This window comes from Hoplias malabaricus, chromosome 7 (genome assembly GCF_029633855.1).
Source record: "Hoplias malabaricus isolate fHopMal1 chromosome 7, fHopMal1.hap1, whole genome shotgun sequence".
In the NCBI taxonomy this organism is placed as follows: Eukaryota; Metazoa; Chordata; class Actinopteri; order Characiformes; family Erythrinidae; genus Hoplias; species Hoplias malabaricus.
The window spans coordinates 24,758,368-24,782,840 of record NC_089806.1 but is presented as its reverse complement, the minus strand read 5'-3'; the positions used below and the strand labels follow the sequence as shown (position 1 = coordinate 24,782,840).

Sequence of the window (24,473 nt, the reverse complement as noted above, 5' to 3'; positions counted from 1 at the left end):
ATGGACCAAAAGGTAAGGCTATATTGGGAGATTCATGGTTTTGACTGGACAGCGATGATATACAATGCAATTTAGACAACCAAAAAGCAGCCTACAGTAAGAACTAGCATGATAATTAGTTAAACGACTTTGATAAATATGACTGTCTACAGAATTACAGAAGTGATATAGCCTCTACCATAAAAGTAAGTAGAATTTAAATACCCAGTCTTAAACAGAAACAGTGGGATATTATGTTTTGCCATTCTCTCTTAAAGCAAATGGCCACTGAGTTCTATTATAAGTGCATTTTGAAGTCTATGCTTTATTGCAGTGCTTTATTGTAGTTTGCTGTAAACGATTATATGCTGCAGATGCAAGAGACAGAGCGTTAAAAAGCTTGGAGCTACCCCTTTAAAGACACAAGGATTTGAATTATATTACCATATAACTGCCGTATATGCCTTTCTATGCTGTTATATGGTTGTGTGTGTGTATGTATGTATGTGTGTGATATCTGGAGAGAATTAGGAGGCCAGGGTCTGATGACCTGACCTCTGGACACTGAATCAACAGTGTCCTGTGTATGTGTGTATACCGGCTTTTGGCGAACTGTCAAATTGAATTCAACAGTGGGGCAGTCATAGGGGGAATAACTCTTAACCGTAACTCTACCACACACACACACACACTACAGGGACATTATTACTTCATACACACACTGCACAAGGCAGAACGAAATAGTGTGTCTTCACAGCAACAGAGCTTTTCGAGAACTGGTGGCTGTCTGTTGTTGATTAAGGGCATAATGTCCATGGATATGTATGTATGTGTGTGAGTGTGAGACAGAGAGAGAGCGAGAGAAAGCGACAGTGAGTAGGTGAGGGGAGGAGGGGTAAAAGGGTGCCTCTAGCATGTTTCTATTTTCTGGAGAACGAAATGGTTTTTGTCCTTCTGCACTGCTCCTATTGCTTAATGGGGAAATCCCACTGAATTTCCAACACCTCTACAACGCTGTGGTTATGACAGAAACGACAGGGGGTTGACATGCTGTTCCAGAGAAACTGATTCAGAACTGTTCAATGTTCTTGATTACAACCACACGTCTGACTACCACCTCTAAAAACAACATCACTGTTTGTCATTACATGAAACTGTTATCTGAAGACGCTGTTTTTTAAAGCTTTGGTCCAGGTTACATGCAGTGTGTTTCTAGAGCAAAGTAGTACAGATTTACCAGTATTTTACCATTATCTTCACAAACAATCACTCAGAGGACACAAGCAGGGTTCCTGCTTTTCTAGAAAGTAAACACGATGTCTGCATTTGCAAAGAAGACACAGACATGTCTGATTCAATCTCAACTAAAAAGGTTCAACCCCATAGTTTAGATTAAGAGTCAATAAGCTAACTCCCATTACACCACTCGGACTGACTTAATACTCAACTCAATGACAGGAAAATTGTGCAGCACTTTTGAGAAATCAGTGGAATCCAACTTTAACATACAAACAATAGAAGGTCCTCCTGAACCTACGTTTGTGTGAGTGTATGTGAGAAAGAGAGAAATTACGAGCCAACATGTGGTTCACATTTCCTCCATCGCCACACGTGCTGTCTGCACATTATAAATACCAAACAACACCTGAAGGAGGCGTTGTAGCTCTTTACTCAAATAGCCAGCCTAAAGCTTACAGCCCTTGGTCATCTTTCCTCCTCTCAGATCCTTCTCTCGTCAGCTTCTCTCCTCTCCATCTTTTCCTTTTCGCTTTTTGTCTTTTAACAGCTCTCTAGCCTTGTTTCTCTCTCTGTCTCTCACTTGGTGCTCAATCTTAAATCCAAATGAATAATAAATCAATTTTAATGTGAACTCTTTTTCCGTATGGTCATTCATCTGGATCCGGAGCTGATGAATTGATTATGTTAGTGTGTGTTTGTGTGTGTGTGTGTGTGTGTGTGTTATTGGTGTCTGGGCTCGCTCTCAAGCTGGCACTCATTAAAAGCCCATTAGGATGGCACGCGTTTTGTGGCTGTTGAACCTGCACTAATGGAACATAAACTGAGAGCTGCAGTTCTGCAGGATTTGAGCTCTGCTAGGTGTCATTCAATCCTTAATGCTGTTGGAATGTTGTTTAAATGTTAGCACGTCTGGTGTGTGTTTGGTGCAACTGCTTGATTAGGGTTGATGTGGGACATTGATGTGTGAGGATGGGCCATTTGTTCGTAGGGTGAGATGTGTGTGTATAAGGTACGAGTTTCATTAGTAGACCCTATTTGCACATAGGTGTGTGAAAATGTTGACAGCTGAATTTGATATTTGTAAAGCATCATTCTGATTTAAAACCATCAAACGTTGCACTCCATCCCCTTTAAATAAAAAAAGTCTACGCTGCAAAATATATAGAGCACACAGCCTGTATGGAATGCACTTTGAAATTCACATAGAGATTGTCAGTTAATCTAATGCAGATGTGGGCTCAGCTAATATTACTATTCTAATCTTGTTGTATTTCATGTTGTAACTTTTAGCAGGTGATTACGTTTAAAGCAAGCTAATTAGCTAACATCATACCTGATAAATTCATTAAAAATTCAAAACAATACAACTGTTAAAGACAGTATCAAAACATGTCTATGTCTCTTTTCTATGACTCAAAATATTTCCACAGGCTCCAGTCATCAATAGTCGAACTCTTTCATGTTTCATTTCATGTATACCATTGGGTCCTGATGTTGTTTTCCCTGTGTATACACTTCTGTTTAAAGTTAATCAGGTCTGTGGCACTGACTTGGCACTAATAACTGTAAGGTGATAGTGAGTGTCGGGATTCATAGATTGAGAAGAGGTGGTACAGTGCAGTGAAGGTCTTGTGTGATATGTTGAAAATGGGTCACATGGTAAATGTTAATGATTGGCAAATAGAAGTGAACACATTTGGACGTGACAAAAGCCATAGGATGAAGGAAGGGGCTGAACTTGTATAGAACAATTTGGTCATACAACTCTACCAGCAGGGGCCAAAATCCCAGTCTACAGGAAATTCTCCTCCGAACTGTGGTCAAAATACGAAACTGACAGACAGGGACCTTTATGTGAATGATTCTAGGCCTTCATTACAGTCCTCAGGAAGCCTTCAATGAAGACTGCATGTATGGTGTGGTTCAAGCTGAAGGAGCCACTGATGTTTAGGGGGTGTTTTAATCTAGCACAAATGGATTTGTTTGGTTGAGCTGACCCACAATTTGTTGAGCTGGCCCACAATGCCTTTTGTTCCTCATCTTACAGAGGAATAAAGCATTAATTTCCCTGTATTCTAAGATGACAATTCTCATGTTCACAGGGCTGCAATGTGACTGATCTGAATGATGAACTTTCAGGAGCATTCACACATCTGGATTGGCCCATAAATCCCCAGATTTGCATTATCTTGAACATTTTGGGACAGCCTGGAAAAATGAGTAAAAGACTAAGGAAGGCGTTCATGAATTCTGGCCGTACTGCACAATTCTAAGATGCAGACAGTGGCTGAACATTGATGTTGCCTACATCCAGAAAGTTGTCCAGCCTATGCCAGTTCGATTTGCAGTGGTTATTTGTGCTTGTGGATGTATTACACAGTATTAGGTACATATCAGTCCCAGGTGATTTATCTTTAAGACTGATTTACTGTCTGGCATGCTTATAACGGAAATAAAATTAAAAATATAATAATAATAATTATAATATTATACTACAATAATAGTAATAATAATAATAATAACAAAAATAGAAGTTTCTCCTCCATTTTCATTCTACAATGCGGCTGCTGGTTACCGAACCTGGAAAAACAGTCTATACCATGTGTGTGCATATATTTCTGTGCAGCTTTGGAGGTGTTGCCTTACCCAGACTCATTTTAATTGGCAGGTTCTCTTTGCTGGCCGCTTCCACCAGTTGCCTCCTCACCTCCATCACCGCCTCTTTCTGCTTAGCAACCAGCATCGTCTCCCATAGCAACCGTGCCATCGTCGACCTGTGCGGCAAAGGTCAAGAGAGTCAAATGTGGGTCAACATGGGTCACTAATAACTTTGACTCAATTGCAGCTCTGATGTGTTTCACAGGGATAATGGCAGTTAACATGGTTTCAGTGTGCAGTGGAGTGTAAAGTGGAGGTGGGCTTTGCTCACTGCTGTAAATATCTTGTCACAGTTCTGGAAACCTGATTGCTGAAAATATTTAGGGCTGACAGGGTTAACAGGCTTTGAATACTCTGGGTTTCTGAAGAAGTACTTGAATCTTTACGTTCCATATCTTCTCTACATTTAAATACATTGATATGCAAATGTAGGCTGCTTCTATTCAGATATTTTGTTTTCAAAGTGAAAATAAGTACACATCCTCCAACCACAGCTTGGAATTTATCACATTTTCAACACAACATCAAGACTTGTGATGTTATGAGTTCTACTGTCTTTAAATGGTGTTTTATTCCAGTACATTTTTATTTTTAGGTTTTTATTTATTTCCTTATTTACTGTGATTACCATCTGCATCATATAAAAAAAAACCACGTGGACATAATGTGGATTTACTGTCTGCTTTGAAAAGCATGCAAGAGCTGGAAAATAATTCCCAGGAACACAGAAGCAAAGCTATAGAAACAATCACTTTAAAATATTTCCAGTAAATGATTTGTCACTGTTCATTATGAAACCCATGATAACTTCAGATTTATGCTCTCTGTCTGTCCGTCTCTCTCTATCCCCATCATCTCCATGTCTCCATCCATCATTCTCAACGCTGAGCAATCTGTCAGTATTAAACTGGCTTTATCTCCAGGAGCTTCATGAACATCATTCAGAAAACACTGCTCCTCTGTCACATTAGCATTATCTTTATACTTAATATACACTCATCAGTCTCCCACATACTGTTTCTGTATCATTCCTTATCAGTCTCCTCCCTCCCACATTAAGATGTAAGACTGTGTGTGTGTGTGTTTGGCCTGTCATATAGCAAGTAAGTTCACAGTTAAGAACGATAGGACACCAGTCAGTTAATCTTGAGCATGTCTGTAAGGAGGGGAACGGTTCATAACTTGCTTACAATAAGCTAGAAAAATAGATATTCAGAAGGTAGGAGATGTTGATAGAAATGTGAAACAGTGAGACAGAGGGCAAAAGAGAGAGGATGCAAAGAGAGAAACAAAAAGGTGAAAGTGGGAGTAAGAAAAAAGCCAAAGGAAGAGAGGAACTTGAGGAAAAACAGGGAAAGAAAGTGAAATATAGAGAAAGAAGGTGAGCGAGGGCAAGAGAGACAGAGAGAATGCAGAAATGGAAAAACAGAAAAACAAAACATGAAATGTAAGAAGAAGAGAAGGAGGGAGAGGATGGTTGGGTAAAGTGCAGGAAAAAAATGAACAAGAGAAAAAGTGGGAGTGGGGGACATGATGCACAAGGCTGAAAAGCGGGAAGAAGGGATGAAGAGAGTAAAGGGAAAAAAAAAAGACAGATGAGAAAGAAGGACGAGGGCGAGTGGCGCAGGGCGTCTCACTGACACACTGCCGAATGTTAAATCTACTCTGTTTTTCTTTTTCTCTCTCGCTCTTTCTCTAACTGCTGCCATGTGTTGGATCTCAGTTTTAATGTGTTCCAGACAGGGTCCTGGCAGAGTCCAAGAGGGACCCCAAGTCCGCTCCAAAAGTACGAGGGGAGAAAGGAGAACAAAAGCTGAGCTGCTCGACCACAGGCTCTGAAAGTTACGAGAAGGAGAAATTAAAATACAAACAAAAAAATAGTCAGTGTTACTGTAGGAGCTGTTTGAGCCTCCATTATTTACAGACAGAAGAAACAGAAATACAGTGAGAAAGAGTGAGAAAACAGAGGACTGCTTTTCCAAAATGTCACTTCTTGACTAAGCCTTCAAAACGATTGGCAAGACGGTGCTGCTTTCAAAGGATAAAAAGAAAATAGATTCGGATAAAATAATGACTGCATTTTTTAAGGTCATTTTCTTTCAAGTGCTTTCAGGTTATGAGTTTGGGCAGCATAAAAAGAACAAAATAATAATAGGGAACAAAATGAAACACACAACTGACTTTCTGAACTTTAGAGGCATGGATTGTGCTCCTTTTCTCTGTCTCTCTTACCCCCTAAAACACATGCAGCATTCACACACACAGAGTACAGGTTAAATCAATTGGTTTTAGTTTGTTTGTTTATTGCTTGTTTTTAATGTAGTATACGTACAAGCAACAAAAATCCAACTGCACAAACTATGACGAAAACGCCCATATAAATCAAAACAATTTTGATTTTCGCTCACACATACATTCAGAGTTCAATCAATTTATGAACTGCTCTTCAAGGGGCTGCTATTTAATGCTCTGCATCAAAGACACTGTGTTGCAGTAGTAGGCAGATTTGTATAAACGTACTATAGATGTAATGCTGGCTTTTCCACTGGGCTACAATTGACATTTTGACTCGTAATATATTTTGAAGCATATATTTGGCTCCTCCTCCATCTGTTAAAATGTCCAGTAATGTCATATTCAGAAGACATACCTATGTTATTACTATTTAAAGTGCTGTGGTGCTTTATTGTGATACTGTGTTGAAAATAACATATTTAAAGGTCTGGAGAATAAGTACACATTTGAATTGAGGAACTTCAATGCTACCATCAGTTTAAACAGTGGTTTGGAAGTGTATACTAGTCCAGTCTCATAAAACTGCCTATGACCTTGTGTGTAGTCCTGTGAGTGTAGGTTCATATGTGTCAGTAACATGGGTAAGATGGGTTGTTTCCAGCGTAAATGACTTTGCATGTCACACACAGATGCACACATAGTCAGCATGGTTTAAATACCAGACTTAAGACTGAATCCTATGTGTCCTGTGTGGATGTATGTGTATGTGGGTACGGAGGCGTGTATTCCAGGAAGGCAAGGGGTCCAGATGTAATGCAATGGAAATGCAGTATGGTTCCAATTTAGCCCCCTAATTTCCCTCCCCCCCTCACTTACTCTCCTAAGGCTACACACTCATGGGGGGGGGGGGGTGTGAGTCATTCAGTGTGTGTGTGTGTGTGTGTGAGTTTGAAAAGCAGACATTTTACTGGGCTCTGTGCTAATTTCCCACCTACGGAGGGCACTGTTGCCCCTTAAAAGCTTTAAAAAAAGTGCAGACAAATACCTTTTTCTAGTTTTCTTAATTTTGCCCCTCCTGCGTGTGTGTGTGTGTGTATGTGTAGAAGAAAAGTGGGGGCGGCTAAAGAGATTTTTTCCTGGAAATTCATGACAGAGCGCTTAAGAATAAGGACTTTAACTGACCAAATATTCCTGAAAGCCATCAAATCTTCAGCCTGCGCATACGCACATACACACAGCTGCAAAGTGACCATACGCTTATTCACAAAATGTCATTACACACGCAGTAATGACCTGTGCTCTGATGTAAAACAGTGTTTTCATGTAAAATTGGGTGTGTGTTTGTACACAAGGCATCACGGCACTCCTTGCCCTGTGCAGATTTGTTATAGGCCTCCAGTAACTCACTGAGGTTTATATAAAGTCTATGGTGACCCATCTGTTAGCAGGTCCTGCTTTTCTCTAGGATCCAGAAGACAACAATCTTCAGTTTTCTTCAGTGATGAAAGAGTGGCTCTCAAGTGCTGTGAATTTCATTAGGGTTTTTCCATAATTCCCACAGCTTTTCTGCTAACAGATGCTAGATATTTATATCATTTAAATCATTAAAAGTCTATATGGACTAAGTCTACTGAGGCAACACATTACACCTACAGGAGCTTTTAAGACATGGTGTTGTAAATCCATAGGCATTTATATGGAGTTGTGCCCCCACTCCACCCTGTTATCACAAAAGATCACAACTTCAGATGCTAGATGACTTATAATCTCAGGCCAAAAGGTTCATAACATGGTCCTGGAGTATCCTGTTTTTCTGCATTTTTTATACTCTTTTTCTGCTCAGAAACTTCCACTTCAACAGAGTAAGGATATTTTAATGAGCTCATTATTTTAGCTCCAGTTTCAGTTTGCAAAGCAGGGGGTCTTCCTGATCAGGGCTGGGAACTACTGCTTGAAGCTGTGTACTATCTAGCTATCTATCTATCAGTAGAATAATTCTTTCTCAGATTAATAATTAGATTGTGGTATTGAAAATTGCTGGTTGATTTGTTGTGAGGAGGAAACGCAGTGTCACATGTAGCGCTGTGTATATCAACCATTGAGCAATAGTTAAATAAACGTGAGTGAGGTAAGAATGGAGTCTTTATGAGACAATATATCAGCACTGTTTACAGAAAGATTTAATGCTAACTTATTTATTTCAAATGATATTTTCACACTACAAAAATCCCTGCTCCATGTCAACAGCTTCTTATATGGATGGCAAAACGTCACACTACAGTATTGGCAGTGGTGCCCGATACCACATACTACTGAGACTATCGATGCGGCTGTGATCTTATTCAAAACAGACTGCCAGAGTACTCTTATCACTATAATAATCTAATGAACATGTCTGCTTATTATGGCTCTATTTACCGACAGCAGCACAGCGTGTGCCTCACTTACACTGGAGAAACACTCAACAATTAGCCGAATTCAACCCCAGGCAATTACACCACAATTACAGCCACTCTGTAATCTAATCAGACTCTCATTTACTCATTTGAAACAGGCCAAGACACCTGACCGCTAAAGAGCGAGCCAGTTATGCAACATCAGATGAAGGGGAAGGGACAGGGAGGAGGACAATTTTCCTCATGTTCACATATGACATTAAGGTGCACAGAAGAAGAGAGAACTATGTCAGAAACTTTATGCAAACAGAGAAGACTGAAAAGGCGGCTTGCTCACTCTCTGCTGTCAATCAACTTCAAAGGCCAAAGACCTCCGCCTCCCTGTGGTGGAAGAAGGGTGGTCGTGTAAACATCTTTCTTTCTTTTCTTTTTTTTTTTGTTTCAGAAATATCACAAGAATGTCAAAGCCAAAGAGTCATCAGCTTTCTAAAACATAGAGCCTCCACTGTGTGCCGTTGTAAAAAGTGGATTACATAAAAATATATTGCTAACCTTGTAAAGTGTGTGAGTTCAATGAATCAAATCAGTCACATCTGAACAAAGAAACGTTATGCATACAGTTCAATTATATCAGCACAATGGTCTGATATAACTGGACATTTTACTGTTTTACTGACATCTATGCTAACACACACAGACATTCAGTTATGGCTTTCTGTGCAGAAGCTGACCATGTTTCAGGGCTGAAAATCTAAGGGTGTTTTCACACATATAGTTTGTTTGCTTTGGTCTGATTCAATTCATGGAGATTGTATAATTGGAGTGTTTTCCCCTATGTTTAGTTTGTTTTCACACAGTGATAAATCAAAGCGCACCAAAATACATCACAACAAACCATGTGAGAATGTTCTCTTCACTTATTGTTCAGACCTGAATGGGGCATGAGAAAGAAAGTTCAAACAGGAAGAAGGTCCTGCATTGTGGAGTCATGCATGTTTCCCCCAGTTAGCCCCTAATCTTTAGTGAGTTCTTTGTTTACATGTTCTGCTGCATCCCATAATGCAAAGCACACCTGGCTATGAAAAAAGTTTATCTCAAACGTGAGGAGTTCACCTGATATTCGATGGATCACATTCTCACCAACAAACAAACTGCTCCGGAGTCTGTTTGGAACTGGACCGAGACCACCTCCTCTCAAGGGTCTCGGTGTGTTTGTTTTGGTTCGCATCCGAGTGCGGTTACTGCGTTCACACCTGCACAAACAAATCGCACCAAAGATTTAAACGAACCAGATTCCGATTTAACAGGACTACAAAGTGCAGGTGTAAAAAATTCCCTAAGAAAGAGTGGAATTTATTTTTACCCCATTTTCTCCACATATTTGTCAATGAAAGTTTTATTCATTACTTAGGACTCTTCCAATCACACAATGCTACAAAGGCTGAGAGGAAGAAGGCTGGAATAAGTTGAATGTATGCATATGTGAAGCCATTCAACACTTAATTTCAAACTGTTGGTGACACAGCATCATGCAAACTCAAAACACTCAGAGGAGAACACTAACTGTCCACTAACTGTTCTGCAACTATGGCTAAAATACGCTCCTGTTTGCTGTAGCATCACACTGAGTCATAAGCAGAGAAAGAGGACCACATCTGCCCAATGCTCAGGACCTAGAGAACCAGTTATTCAACATTTCTGTTCTTTCTGGCCTCAACAAGCCATCTGCAGCCAAAAACAAGTAGAAATATTAATAAAACCATAATTGTAAAAAGCAGACATAATACAATTACATTCCACTCTTCTGTTTGTACTGATAATGTTTCATAAAATCAAAGGGCATGGAATTTAACTGTTAACCAATCAGCAATTTACTCTAAAATGTAGGAATCAGAGAGCTCATTATTATAAACCAGAGGCTGTTCTGTTCTGAGACGACTCAATGCTGCTCTCATAACAACACAAAGGCCTCATTAACACATTTCTTTCAACTTTGTATTTTTTATATTATTCCTCTATATGAATCTGTATTGGATCTACTACCAGCCTGCTGCCATGTGAAGTCTTTAGTTTTCACTAATACATTCAACCACATCCACCAACTTTCATGTTCAATTTCATTTTGTTTCTGAGGACTGTCAAAAAGCCCTGTGAGGGAGTCTAATGGAAGTGGCATAAAGGAACTTGGAAGCCCACATTTAAAAGAACCTTACTGAGCGCTGAAAATGACAACCAGACATAAGCCAGATTTCTAAAATCTTCCAAAAACTTCACAGCAAAAGATCCAAAGCACTCAGTACTATTAATGTAACATAATGCAAAGTGATGTTATATTTTAAGTGGAGCATTTCTATATGTCCATTCTTTGTGAAAGCAGAAACATGGAAACAAACGGGGAGTTAAAAAAAAAAAACTCAATTGTAAAATGTTGACATTTTTTAAATATAAAATGTTCTGTTTTCACTGAACAACTTGAGTGTATTTTGTAAACATTAAATGTTTAATCATTTGGGAAATGAGGATACTAATTTTTACAATTTTGCAAGTGGAATTTTTACCCATTCTTAATATAAGACTCAACAATCTGTGGTCACTATTTTCTGATTCGCCTTTTCATGATCTGCCGTAGGAGACCGATGGACTTCAGGTTTTGTGAAGTACCATTTGAGGGCTTGAAGGTCACGTACATGCAACACTGCCGTCTAGTCTTAGTTTACATGGACTGGTATTCCTTTGCCATCTTCAAATGAAAACTGCATCGTTGTCATACAGCTCCAGGATTCTTGGATTGTGGGTTTGAGCCCAGCTCCGGGTGACTGTCTGTGAGGAGTTTGGTGTGTTCTCCCTCTGTCCACGTGGGTTTTCTCCAGGTGCTTTGGTTTCCTCCCACAGTCCAAAAACACACGTTGGTAGGTGGACTGGCAACTCAAAAGTGACCATAGGTGTGTGTGTGTGTCACCCTGTGAAGGACTGGCACCTCCTTCCAGGGTGTGTTCCTGCTCTGTGCCAATAGCAGCAAAACTTCAAGAAGTTCTTTCAAAAATATCCAGAGGCACTTTGGAAATGAAACTATGGAAGACCTGAACATGAACAAGGTTTCCATGCCCAATTCCAGCACTGGACTCTGGAGCTGTGAGAATGTGTTCTGTAGAGTGGATAGGCAATATTAAACACCTTTGGGATTATTTGGAGACGTTTTGGAATTCCAAGAACAGAACTTGGCCTTACTTATGCTCTACTGACTGAAAGCTCCCAAATTCTCAGCAGTATTCCAACTTCTAGTGTAAAGCCTTCTCAAAAGATTAGAAGTTGTTATTGTAGCAAACGTGGACAAACTCCTTAGAAAAACCTTTCATTTCAAAAGGAACGTTGATGAGACATTTGTTTATTTTCTTATCAACCTTATTACTAATATTATATGTGATATCTATACACACCAGAAGACAGGTAAAAATAAATATTATATCGCTCAGCACTATAACATTCTTTTACTTTTGTGTGCTAATTAGGTTTCCAACATATGGCTAGCCTTACACTGGCACTGACCAACAAAATTAGAGGAAAATGATATTTGCCATTGTTGGCATCATAAAAGCAAGTGAAAAGAGGGAAAAAAACACATAATAAATACCATATCATGAAACATATGTAACATTATACCCCTACAAAGTGTGCTGAAACACAAAAGAAGAACTATTGAGACTGAAGAATAGGAAGACACACACACACACACACGCGGTCTTCATATCACAAACACTCTCATCTGTTACACATTTAGGTTCATGTGAGACTCCCTGAGCAGCAGATAATTCCCCAAGAGAGAGTAAGAGGCGAAGACCCTTAACACTCCCCCTACACCCACAGGAACATGAGTAAATCCACTCAAGAACATATGCACACTAATACCTCATGTTCTCTACAAATATAAGGGGTTTAATATTTCGTGTTTGTAAGTACTAGATCTCTTAATCTTGTTATCAGCCTCCCACTGCTGAAATCAAGCTGCCAAAGTGCCGCCTGCCAATCAGTGGGAGGTTCATCATTATACATTTTCATGAGGTGTGTGTTTTTGTGTGTGTGCTGATATAGAAAGGTATACATCAAAAATCCCATCTATCACCACTATACTTTGTTTCTTTCTTTCATGGTTTCATTCTAGGTTTGGGATTTGGTTCATATCCCTTACTCCTTCTCTGGTAAAATAAACCTCTCTGTTCTGCAAACAATCACAGTAGAGCAGCACAAGAATAACAGTTAAGAGAACAGTGATGTGTATTCATACAGAAAGAACAGGACAAGAGAGAAAAGGCAAAGGTTGCTATGATCTTAATTGTTTTTATGCTGATTCAAGGGCTGGCTCTAACGTGGACAGACCTATACCCCACAGTTTTCCAGTATTTTACTGTTTACCATGTATGTGCCATACCAAAAAGAGTGTTGTACTTAGTTTACACAATCATTCCCTATCTTTTAGACTTTAAAAATCATATATAAATATCATCTCTTCTAACTGTATTGTCTCTACTGAGCCTTGTTTAAAAGTAGTTTGAGATATATTGCATAAATAGCTCCTTAGTTCAGAAGAAAATATTCAGGGTCCAATTCTTTGAAAAGTTGCAAAGGACGTATTTGACAGCACAGAACAGCAGGAGCAATCCTCTATTACTTCCAACAAATGTGCAGGCAAAACTGAATGAGCAATCATGACAGTGATGAAGCCAGTGAAATTTACTTTGGATTATACAGGCTGGGAAATATGTAGTAAGCTCTAAAATATAATCGTGTTTATATAATTCAGCATGATTATTTAAAAAGGTGTATTCAATTTTCTATAATAAGGGCTTCTTTAATTACAGAAACACTTGGAACGTAGGTCATATCTGTAGACACGTTCCTAAAATTATAAAATGGAACCCCCTAAAAGCTGTTTCCCGCTCTAGCTGTGTGTGGGCTTAAGAACCGAGGCCCCTCCACTAGGCTTCAGCCGCACACCTGCCCATCACCCACAGGAAATGAGGGAGGAGGACAAATTATTATTCCACACAAAACCCTAAACTACTGACCTGCAGCTTCTCTATAATAACTTTATTAGTTTCTCTTCATCATGATCTCCTCTGCTGCTTCCTTTGTTCTCCACAGCTTCGCCCTCCATCTGTTTCTTCACCTCTTCCCTATAAATTTCTACAGTGCTGAAGCTATTAGACCCAGGTTTCAGTCCGAGCCATTAAAAGTTAAAACTGAAAATGAAAAGGGAAAACAAGTGCTCTTACAGAATTACAGTAGTAAATTAACACTAAGCCAACACAGACTCTCCTGAACATTTCTGACAATTCTAGACTAGCAGTTTCAGGAAAAAAAACTATGTATTTTTTCCACTTACCACAGATGTAGTCAATTAGTCAAAATTGAACTGGGACATAAATTTGGTTTCTCTACTTTAAAGCTTGTGCTACAAGGACTAGTGCCCCCTCAAGGGTGTGCCCAGTGATTCTGGGCAGGCTCCGGACCCACCGCGAACCTGAACTGGATAAGCAGTTACAGACAATGAATTTCTTTTATGAATACATGCCAAAATGTTTCTATACAGTCATGGCCAAAAGGGTTGGCACCCTGAAATTTTTCCCAGAATTTTTTCCCAGAAAATTATTACAATTACACATGTTTTTGTACACATTTATTTCCTTTGTGTGTATTGGAACAACACATAAAACAGAGAAAAAAAGCCAAAAAGTATATAATTTCCTGCAAAACTCCAAAAATATATTGGTCAAAATTTTTGGCACCCTCAATTTAATACTTGGTTGCACACACTTTGAAAAAAAATTACTGAAATCAATCGCTTCCCATAACCATCAACAAGGTACTTATACCTCTCAACTGGAATTCTGGACCAATCTTCTTTTGCAAACTGCTCCAGGTCTCTCAAATTTGAAGTTTGCCTTCTCCTGACAGCAATTTTAAGATCTCTCCAGAGGTATTCAATGGGATTTAGATCCAGACTTTTTTGAAGTATGTATGGGGCCATTGTCCAGCTGGAAGACCCATGACCTACGACGCAAACCCAGTTTTCTGACACTGGGCCCTACACTGCGACCCAAATTCCTCTGGTAATCTTTAGATTTCATGATGCCTTGCACACAGTCAATGCACCCAGTGCCAGAGGCAGCAAAACAACCCCAAAACATCTTTGAATCTCCACCATATTTGGCTGTAGGTACTGCGTTCTTTTCTTTGTAGGACTTCCATTTTCTGTAAACAGTAGAATGATGTGCTTTACCAAAAAGCTCTATCTTGGTCTGTTCACAAGACATTTTCCCAGAAGGATTTTGGCTTACATTTTCGCACACTGCAGTGTCTTTTTCAGCAGGGGGGTCGTCCTGGTCCTCCAGCCATAGTGTTTTATTTAATTTAAATGTCAATGGATAGTTCGCACTCATGTTGATGCACCCTTAGCCTGCAGGACAGCTTGGAATTCTTTTGAAATTGATTGGGGCTGCTTATCCACCATCCGGACTATCCTGCATTGCAACCTCTGGAAACAAAGTTACAATTACAATAGGTACAGATTTACCCACAATTCTGAAAAGGTGCCAATAATTTTGTCCAGCCCATTTTTGAAATTTTGCATGATAATATATACATTTGGGCTTTTTCCCTCATTTTCGCTATTTCCCTTGTGTGTTCCAACACACAAAGGAAATAAACGTGTGTATAACAAAACATGTGTAATTGCAATAATTTTCTGGGAGAATTACTTACTTTTCTGGAAATATTTCAGGGGTGCCAACACTTTTGGCCAGGACGGTATTTAATTCAATATAGGGCGATAAGGTCTGCAAACTTGTTTTATAAATAATGCTGTAGTAATGTCACACAGTGACCTTATTTGGAGTAGAGTTACATTACCATCCACAGTGTCCTGATTTCCAGTATTATTCTGCTTAGTATGAGTTGCTGGATTGCATGGCTGTGTGTTGTAGTCTTGTGTATAAATGATACTCAAATCTGCTAAAAAATATGTTGATTCTAGTTCATCCAACCAGCCGTCTGGTTGTTCAGCTATATGGTAAACTTTGTTTGTGTGATATCTCACAGTCACACTGCATCCTATCTCATTCTAGTCACACTGACTAGTCTCTTCTGCCTTAATTTAGAACTGGAGGATGGTTTAGCAGTTTAAGGCAGACTGTGGACATGCATTTACGAAGTCTGTTTGGGTGACTATTGACATCCACAGTGTTAGCAACATTATATTGGAGCTTAAATAAAGAAGTTAATTTGGACTCTTGGCCAATCATCTAAGTGGAATATCATGTAAATATGAAATACATTTGATTTTTAACTGATCCATTCTTTAATATGCATCTTTGAATTAATCATTTAATTAAGGACATTGATTCCATGCTTTCACACTGGAGACTCATAACTTTAGGTTACTATGTAACCCCGGTTCTCTGATAGCATGAGTGAGGTGTCTCACTATGGGATACGCCCCCTTCGCGTATACCTCAGAAGCTCTATTACACTACGCCAGCCCCTGGGCTGGCTGACAGCTGTGATGCTCATGCGCCGCCCTCAATATATAATACGGAGCACGACATCATAACCTCATTCAAAACAGGTACACCTCTTCCTCGCTTCACACTGCAAGGAGGGTGGTCTGGTGAGACACCTCACTCATGCTATCAGAGAACCGGGGTTACATAGTAACCTAAAGTTCTCTTTCAAGCATTCGTTTCGGTGTCTCACTATGGGATATCCTTACTCCCGTATTGCCAGACAAGCCTGTCCCGAACATACTGTCAACCAGCTATGCCTCAGAAAGGCTGGGACTGTTAAATCCCAGAGCCGGCGCTCAATACCATATGTGCTACACTAGGTGCTGTCACATCCATTTTATAAAACCTGGCGAACGTATGAGGCGAGGACCAGCTCGCTGCTGCGCACACCTCCTGAATCGAGAGACCTCTAAAGATTGCCCAAGAGGTTGCTACACCTCTCGTAGAGTGTGCACGGACGCCCGGTGGAACTGCCAGTCCTTTACTGGAGTATGCCAACGCGATCGCATCTGAAATCCAATGCGATAGTCTTTGTTTTGTAATTGCTTTCCCCGTGTATGGCTTTGCCCACGACACGAAAAGCTGGTCACATTTCCTAAAGTCCTTCGTTTTATCCACATAAATTCGCAGTGCTCGCACAGGACATAACGTATGCAGCTGCTGCTGGCCTGGCGAGGTAAAAGGCGGAGGATAAAATGCCTGAAGTTCCAAAGGGAGACAAGGCTGAATAACCTTGGGAATAAAGGCAGGATTTGGACGTAAACATACTTTAGAGTCCCCCTGCGAAAACTGCATACATGTAGAGCACACAGACAAAGCGTGTATTTCACTTACACGCTAAGCCGATGCCAGGGCTAGCAAAAGTGCTGTCTTGAAAGACAAAAACTTAAAGTCTACCTGGTCTAGTGGCTCAAAAGGTGCGACTGACATAGCCTCCAGCACCAAGGCCAAATCCCAAGATGGAGAGACGGGTTTGGAGACCGGCAAACTACGTCGTGCCCCCTTCATGAAACGGCACACCAAAGGGTGTTGCCCCACAGTTTTCCCTTCGAAGCCCACATGGCATGCTGCAATAGCTGCCAGGTACACTTTAATAGTGGAAAATGATTTGCCTTTGTCAATCAAATCTTGAAGGAAAGCTAGTATAACCCCGACAGAGCACTGAAACGGGGTTTCGAGTTTGTCTGAGCACCATTGCTCAAATATCCGCCACTTGTACCCATAAAGGGACCTGGTAGATGGAGCTCTAGCATTCTGAATGGTTTCAATCACATTCAGCGGCAACCCTGTTATGCTTAAATTAAACCACTCACGGGCCATACCCATAGAGCCAGACGTTCTGGGTGTGGGTGATAAATCTCTCCCCTTGCTTGCGTCAGCAAATCTCTGCGTAGTGGGAGGGGCCATGGGTTCCCCTGAAGCATCTGTATGATCTCCGCCAGCCAGTGCTTGCCCGGCCAATGCGGAGCTATCAAGATAACAGACAGGCACCTCTCCCTGACTCTGGCTAGAGTCGGGGAGATTAGTGCTATCGGTGGAAACGCATAAAGCAGTGTTTGTGGCCACTCGTGTGCAAAGGCATCGACCCCGAGCGGGGCACTCTGGTCGTGCAGCGAGTAGAACAGAGGGCACTGTGCATTCTCTTTCGACGCGAAAAGATCCACTGCTGCCCTGCCGTAGCGCTCCCAAATCTGTTGGACAACTGCACTGTTGAGTGCCCATTCCCCATAAAGAGGATTGCCTCTCGACAACAGATCTGCTCCCCTGTTGAGCATCCCTTGAACATGTGTTGCTCTCAGGGATAGAAAGTGAACGCTGCTCCATAAAATCAGTCTGCGTGCCAGCGTGTGTAACGGTCGGGACCGCAGACCTCCTTGTCGATTGATGTAAGCCACTACTGCCGTGTTGTCTGTCCTCACGAGAACGTGGCACCCCTCTAAAAAAGGGAGGAAATGTCTCACCGTCAGATGAACCGCCAGCATCTCCAAGCAGTTTATGTGGAGGGACTGCTGACTGCTGTTCCACCTGCCGTTCACTATTCTGCCCTCGTGAGTGCCCTCCCAACCGGACAGTGACGCATCTGTAGTCACTACACGTCTGGCATAAACTATGCCCATAGGAACCCCCTGTGTGAGAAAACCCATGCGCTTCCACTGACACAGGGCTATCAACGCTGCCCGAGTGACTTCTACTCTCCGGCGCATATGATACAGCGGGTTCAGCCCTAGCGAAGCCACCCAGCGTTGAAACCCCCTCATGAATAGACGTCCCAACGGGATTACGTCTAAAGCTGAGGCCATCATGCCCAGTAGTCTGAGACACACACGGAATGGGATCATACTGTCCCTCCGAAATGTATCCAAGCATGTTTTGAGCTTTACAACTCTCTCCGTAGACAGGCTTGCCCTGAAAGACACTGAGTCCAGTGACAGGCCCAGGTATGATATGCGCTGGGTCGGCGTCAATACGCTCTTTTCCCTGTTTATCTGAAACCCTAGTTGTACAAGGTGCTCTATGAGCTGCATTGTGTGTGTTCTTGCCTCTTTCTCGGACTGTGCTGCGATAAGCCAGTCGTCTATATAAGTAGCGAGACGGATGCCCTGCTCTCTTAGAGGGGCAATCGCTGCCTCCGTACATTTCACGAATACTCGTGGACTGAGGGAGAGACCGAATGGGAGAACCATGTACTCGTAGGCTACCCCCGCAAAAGCAAACCTGAGGTATTTCCTGTGCGGCGGGTATATGCTGATATGGAAATAAGCGTCCTTCAGGTCGATGGAAGTGAACCAATCTCCTGGGCGTACAAACTTCAGCAGAGCTGGATGAGTGAGCATCCTGAACTTGTACTGTCTTAAGTATCTGTTCAGAGCACGTAAATCCAAAATCGGGCGCAGGGTTTGGGACCCCTTCTTCGGCACTAGGAAGTACCGAGAATAGAACCCTGTCCGACTTTGTTCGGGTGGGACCACCCTTATAGCTCCTTTCCCCAGTAGTGAGGAGATTTCCTCCTGGAGGATGTGAGCTGATTCCCCAGTTGCCCTGGAGTGAACAATGCTTTTGAACTTTGGGGGCTGGTTGCAAAATTGCAGTCTGTACCCATGTCGTATTGTTCTTAGTACCCACTTAGATGAAACGCATGCAGTCCAACTGTCTAGCCGTAAGACACTCGCGCCCTCCAGTGGTCGCAGAGTGCGTCTGCACGTGCTTTGTACTGCGCATGCGCGAGCCGGTCGCGCTGTAACAGCGTTTAAGTGGCTCATTGCCTTTGAAGGCATGGAAACCTTCCAAGGCTTTTGTTTTAGGTTGTTTATGTTTTGCAACATTTTTTGCATTGCATTGCCTCTTAACACACTCAACTTTATTTTGTTTTGCAATGTTTTGTGTTTTATTTTGTTTTGCAACATGTGAAATACAGGAAACACAGAGACACCTTGCTTTATTGAACACAGCTCTGGAATGAGTGGTTGTGTGTTGAGTGAATGGGCTGGTAGCCAAATGGAACATAAGGGGGGGGTTAACCCATGCTCCACCTGAACATAGTGGGGCCTGGGGGTAAGAGCCGAAGAACGGGGGGGTGGCGGCTCTCCCCTGAAGCAAAGGACTCCTAGGCAGACTTCTTTTTCCTCCTTACCACCTGTGAGGATGGAGGGAGAGGCTGTACTGCCTGTGGCTGTCCCTGGGTCTTTTTGGGCCAGACAGTCTTACTTTCAGCGCCCCCACTTTGACTTGGCGGGCCAGGCTGTGGCTTAGGCCGTCTGGGGATGCGGAAGCTGGTGGCCGGGCGAGCAGAAGCCTGCATGAAAGAGGGCCGAGGTTGTGCTGAGGGGCCCTGCTGTGGCTTCCTGGGCAAGCACAGCTGAAGGGCTTCATCATCTCTCTTCTTTTCCTCACACCGCTTCTGCATTAATGTGAGAGCGGAGCCAAAGATGCCCTCTGGCACCACTGGTGCATCCAGGATGGCCTCTTTCTCCCTGTCAGAGAGGTTTGCCAGGTTAAGCCACCTGCCTCTTTCTTGGACCACCATGGTGGCCATGGCTTTCCCCGCTGATTGCACCGCACATCTCTGGAGACGGAGGGAGAGGTCAGTGACCACACAAATCTCTTCCCACTGAGACAGACCTGGCGTGGCTGACGTCTCGTCCTGAAGTTCAGCTTGGTAGGCTGTCAGCATGGAGATGGCATTCAGGGCTCTCACGGAAAGCGCCACTGCTTTATAAGCCCGTTCAGTCATGTTAGACTGAAAGCGGTCAGCTTTGGAGGGCAACGTAGGGTTGCTGGTTGCTGAGCGGCTGGGGTGCAGGTGCGCTGCCACTAGGGGCTCCATTGGAGGCATACGCAGAAGGCCTTCCTTCTCCATACCTTCCATGTCGAGGGCAGATCCCCCCTGAATAGGAGTTTTGCCAGTAAATGGCTTCTCCTTCCAGAAAGTAGCCAACTCCTCCACCAGTTCAGGAAATACGGGGAGTAGCTGTCTTGCAGCCCGTTTTGCCCGCGGCAGTCTCTTCCCTTCGTAGCGTGACTTTGCAGTCTCCGCGCTTACGGTCGGCCACGGGATGTCCAGCTTGTCAGCTGCGCGCTTAAGCACATCCTGCAGGTCCACACCTAGAAGGGGCGACGGTGGCGTCCCATCTGGGTCATTAGTGGCCTGCATGGCACCGGGATATTTTGCCATCTGGGCGGGGTTGAGAAACGGAGAGTCCTCGAATTCAATGTCCTCATCCGAGACGAGAAATTCGGAACCGCCATCCTCATAGTCCTCCTCTGCCTCTTCCTCGTCCTCCTCTGCGTCTAGCAGGGTGGGCAGGGGGTCGAGGGAATCGAGTTGGTCACCCCAGCTAAGAGCCACGGGGGTGGACGATTCAACGGGCATGGTGGCCTGCTGTAAAGTCGGCGTAATGGTAGCGCCGGACACAAGGGGGTCCTCGCCTGAAAAACTGGCTTGGCGTGCCAGCCTACGGCGGAGGCTTTTAACGGTAAACCGCGCGCAGTGCTCGCACGAGCCCGGGTCATTCAACGCTGCCTGGGCATGCCGCAGCCCGAGACAAACGGAGCAGACCTGGTGGGTGTCTCTGCTAGATATTTTATTCCCGCAGGGACACGTCCGCGCTGGTTCTCCGTCCCCAATAGGCACCGCCTGCATTGCTGCAGCCATTTAGCTGGTGTGCTAAATTGTGCTTAGACTGTGCTGTTGGAAACAATTGGCGTGGTGACCAAATAGTACCGCAAGCACGGGAGCTAACGACTAGCCGAGAGTCGCAACTAACGTGGTGGTTAGTTAGCAGGGGCCGTTAGCTATGTAGCCGTTGTTTGGAGACAAACCGACTAGAATAATCCGAGCTATGGTGAAGACACGAATCAATAATTTTTCTCTTCCTTAACGACACTAAGCGCCCGTCGACGGAGGTATTAACTCCGTCTGCGGACAGTGAAGCTTAGGTGTCGCGAGGGGAGAGAGAATGAAGGCTTCTGGAGTGAAGCGAGAAGAAGGTTTTGAATGAGGTTATGATGTCGTGCTCCGTATTATATATTGAGGGCGGCGCATGAGCATCACAGCTGTCAGCCAGCCCAGGGGCTGGCGTAGTGTAATAGAGCTTCTGAGGTATACGCGAAGGGGGCGTATCCCATAGTGAGACACCGAAACGAATGCTTGAAAGAGAACAGACATCATTGGTAATTATTTTAACTTTTATCGAACAGTGTTAGAGAGACTCCTGCGGATGCTGCTGTTTTCCTTTGTTAATGTTAGATTGAAATACACAGGTCAGACATTTACTCACAAATTTACAACAGAGTTTTAAGGACACAGCACTGAATAAAGTCAGAATTCTGAGAATTATTCTGACTTATTTCTCAGAATTATTCTGACTTTTATCCTCTGATATTTTGTGACTTTAATCTCACAATTATTTAGACTTTATTCTCATTTTTTTGTTTTCATACAAAATAAAAATAATCTTGCATGCATTTTTATTATTATTTATTGATTTGTTTTTTATTTTACACATATCAACAGCCCTAAGTCTTCCTCTAAATTTCTAGTCACTCTGTCACACTTCACAAAATGTACAGAACTGAGTTGCTAGGCATTGCTTACTGTGCCCTTCAGTCCTAATCCCTTGAGAACAAGAACACTTCGAGATTTTACACATTTTAAAGTGGGTCAAGCGTGCCAAAACAGAAGCTCAAAATCAATTCCTGAATGAAGAATGGCAATTCTGTGATGCTAAGGGGACCAAGCATCACTGTTCCTCTGACCAAAAAAATCAATGTGCTGAGGCCAAAAATTTATTGGCCACAGATTTAGGACTGGTGGGACAGGCAAAGTGTTTCTATATGGGTGGGATATTTTTTTTCTTCACACTATTTAGAACTACATTTCACTACTTCTACCACTCCATCACCCTTGTGTCCTTGAAGCTCTTCAAGGTCTCCAAAATCCTGTAGTGAAGATGAGGATTGACAGTCTGGTGTGCATTGTTGGCTAGGTGCTGGAAGGTGGAGCTAAACAAGTGTAGCCAAGAACAACATATTACCCCTAACTAGCTGGATCTTACCAGAGTACAAATGTGCTCTCACACAACACACACAGAACACCCTAATTTGTATTGCAAGCTTTGCGGGGGCTTAACATTAACATCTTTTTACTGCTAATATTGACCATATTGGCCAATCTCGATATTTATCATGATATAAAATTATGTAACATGAACGTTTTTAAAAGGACACCCTTCTAAAAAATGCAGACCGAATACAGCAAATATTTATTAATATAAAATAAACATATATTTATTCAAGGGAGAAAAAAATACATTTTCGCACAAAGAAAAACACAGTGATATTGGCTTCTCTCTTCATGCAAGGTACTGTTTCTGCATTCGTGTTCTGACAGGGCATCACCATACCAGACAAAATAGGCCCCAAACACAGAGAGAACAGGAGATTTTAAAAAATTCATTAATATATTTATGATTATATATATATATATATATATATATATATATATATATATATATAAAGCCCCCGAATTAAACATACTGATGTTTATGTTTTCACTTTCATATGGTCCTCTATGTTAATTTACTATATGCGCCTGATAATGTACTGCATGCTGGCGGTGTTAACAGGGAATAGAACCGAAACTTCATTGAGTTCTATTACAGAAAGCACCCTTATTGAGAAAAAATCATCATGAATCAAGATTGTAATATCACCCAGTACTATTTATTTATTTTTATATTTATATACTGGGCATGTGTGTGTATCAATATGCCGGATAAGTTACAAAAAAGTTTTTAGGTTTTCTGTCTCCTACAATCTCCAAACATTTTGCTCCAAACAAGTACAGGCAGGCAGACTTAAAACAACTACATGCTGGATGACAGCTTCCCAAAACAGTCTGAAAATCCTTTATGCAGACCTCTAATTTGTGGGCAAATCAGCCAACCAGTTCCAAACCTACTCAAGCCTGAACACACACACACCACTATATATATATTCCACCTCCTAAAACATCCATTTCTCTATTCGTTCGTTTCAAAAATCTGTGAGAAAAAATTACCTCTAACCATACCACCTATAACATCAGGCCACAGCAGGCACCATTACACAGAGACACACACTGGCACTTCTCACACAACCACACATGAAAACCCAGGGAAACCTGGATGTTTCTACAGCAAGATCTGAATAAGCACAGTGTAGCAGTGAGAGTGATATAAAATACCAGATGCTCCACTGGGTCAGGAAACATAATTCTCCATTCAGCAGTCTGCCCAGGCTGAAGTGTGTGAGGTCTCAGAGCTCCAAGCTAAACCCACTGACCACCCGTACCAGCCCAAGAAAGAAAACTTTTACAGTTACGAAGGGGAACAGCGTACAATAATGAGGGCAGACACCCCCTATTACAAGCCAAAAATAAAAGCCTTTCATAAATATACCAGAGCTTTCAGCTATGGCAGTGTAGGATAACACAAAAATTACCAAATAATTTCATATGACCAGAGAACCACTGAGGAATTCAGCCAATCACAACAGACTGGAACATGGGTGGGGAAACTGAATAACAGTATGAAGTAGGACTGCAAAATATAATATTCAATACACATTATACTGTCACATTAGCCTTTGAAGTAGACCCAATCAGGTGGTCTAAACTTCCAGTCAGTGTGGAAGTGGCTAAATTTAACAGCAAATACAATAATAAAAGAAAATTATTCATAAATGGTAGAGCTGCTGTAAGTACTGGTCCTGATTATACTGGTCCTCCTGTGAAAACTGAATACTTTCTTCTCTGAGGTGAAGACAATACCAAGTACCACTGCATCGCCAGTAATAGGATGTGAACTAGAGGTTTCTTCCTATTTTCTCACTCAGCATAAGTAACTGTAAGCTGTTTTTGATCCTATAT

General features: G+C 42.1%; 1 protein-coding gene across 2 annotated transcripts in view; it reads right to left on the bottom strand.

The window, feature by feature from the left end:
* The window catches only part of scfd2 (sec1 family domain containing 2), a 169,743-nt gene that overhangs the window by 134,643 nt on the left and 10,627 nt on the right, over window positions 1-24,473 (bottom strand). For both annotated transcript variants that reach the window (XM_066676887.1, XM_066676886.1), the window contains exon 4: window positions 3,865-3,992. In XM_066676887.1, the coding sequence (XP_066532984.1) occupies window positions 3,865-3,992 (128 nt within the window). The remainder of the gene's footprint in view (window positions 1-3,864; window positions 3,993-24,473) is intronic.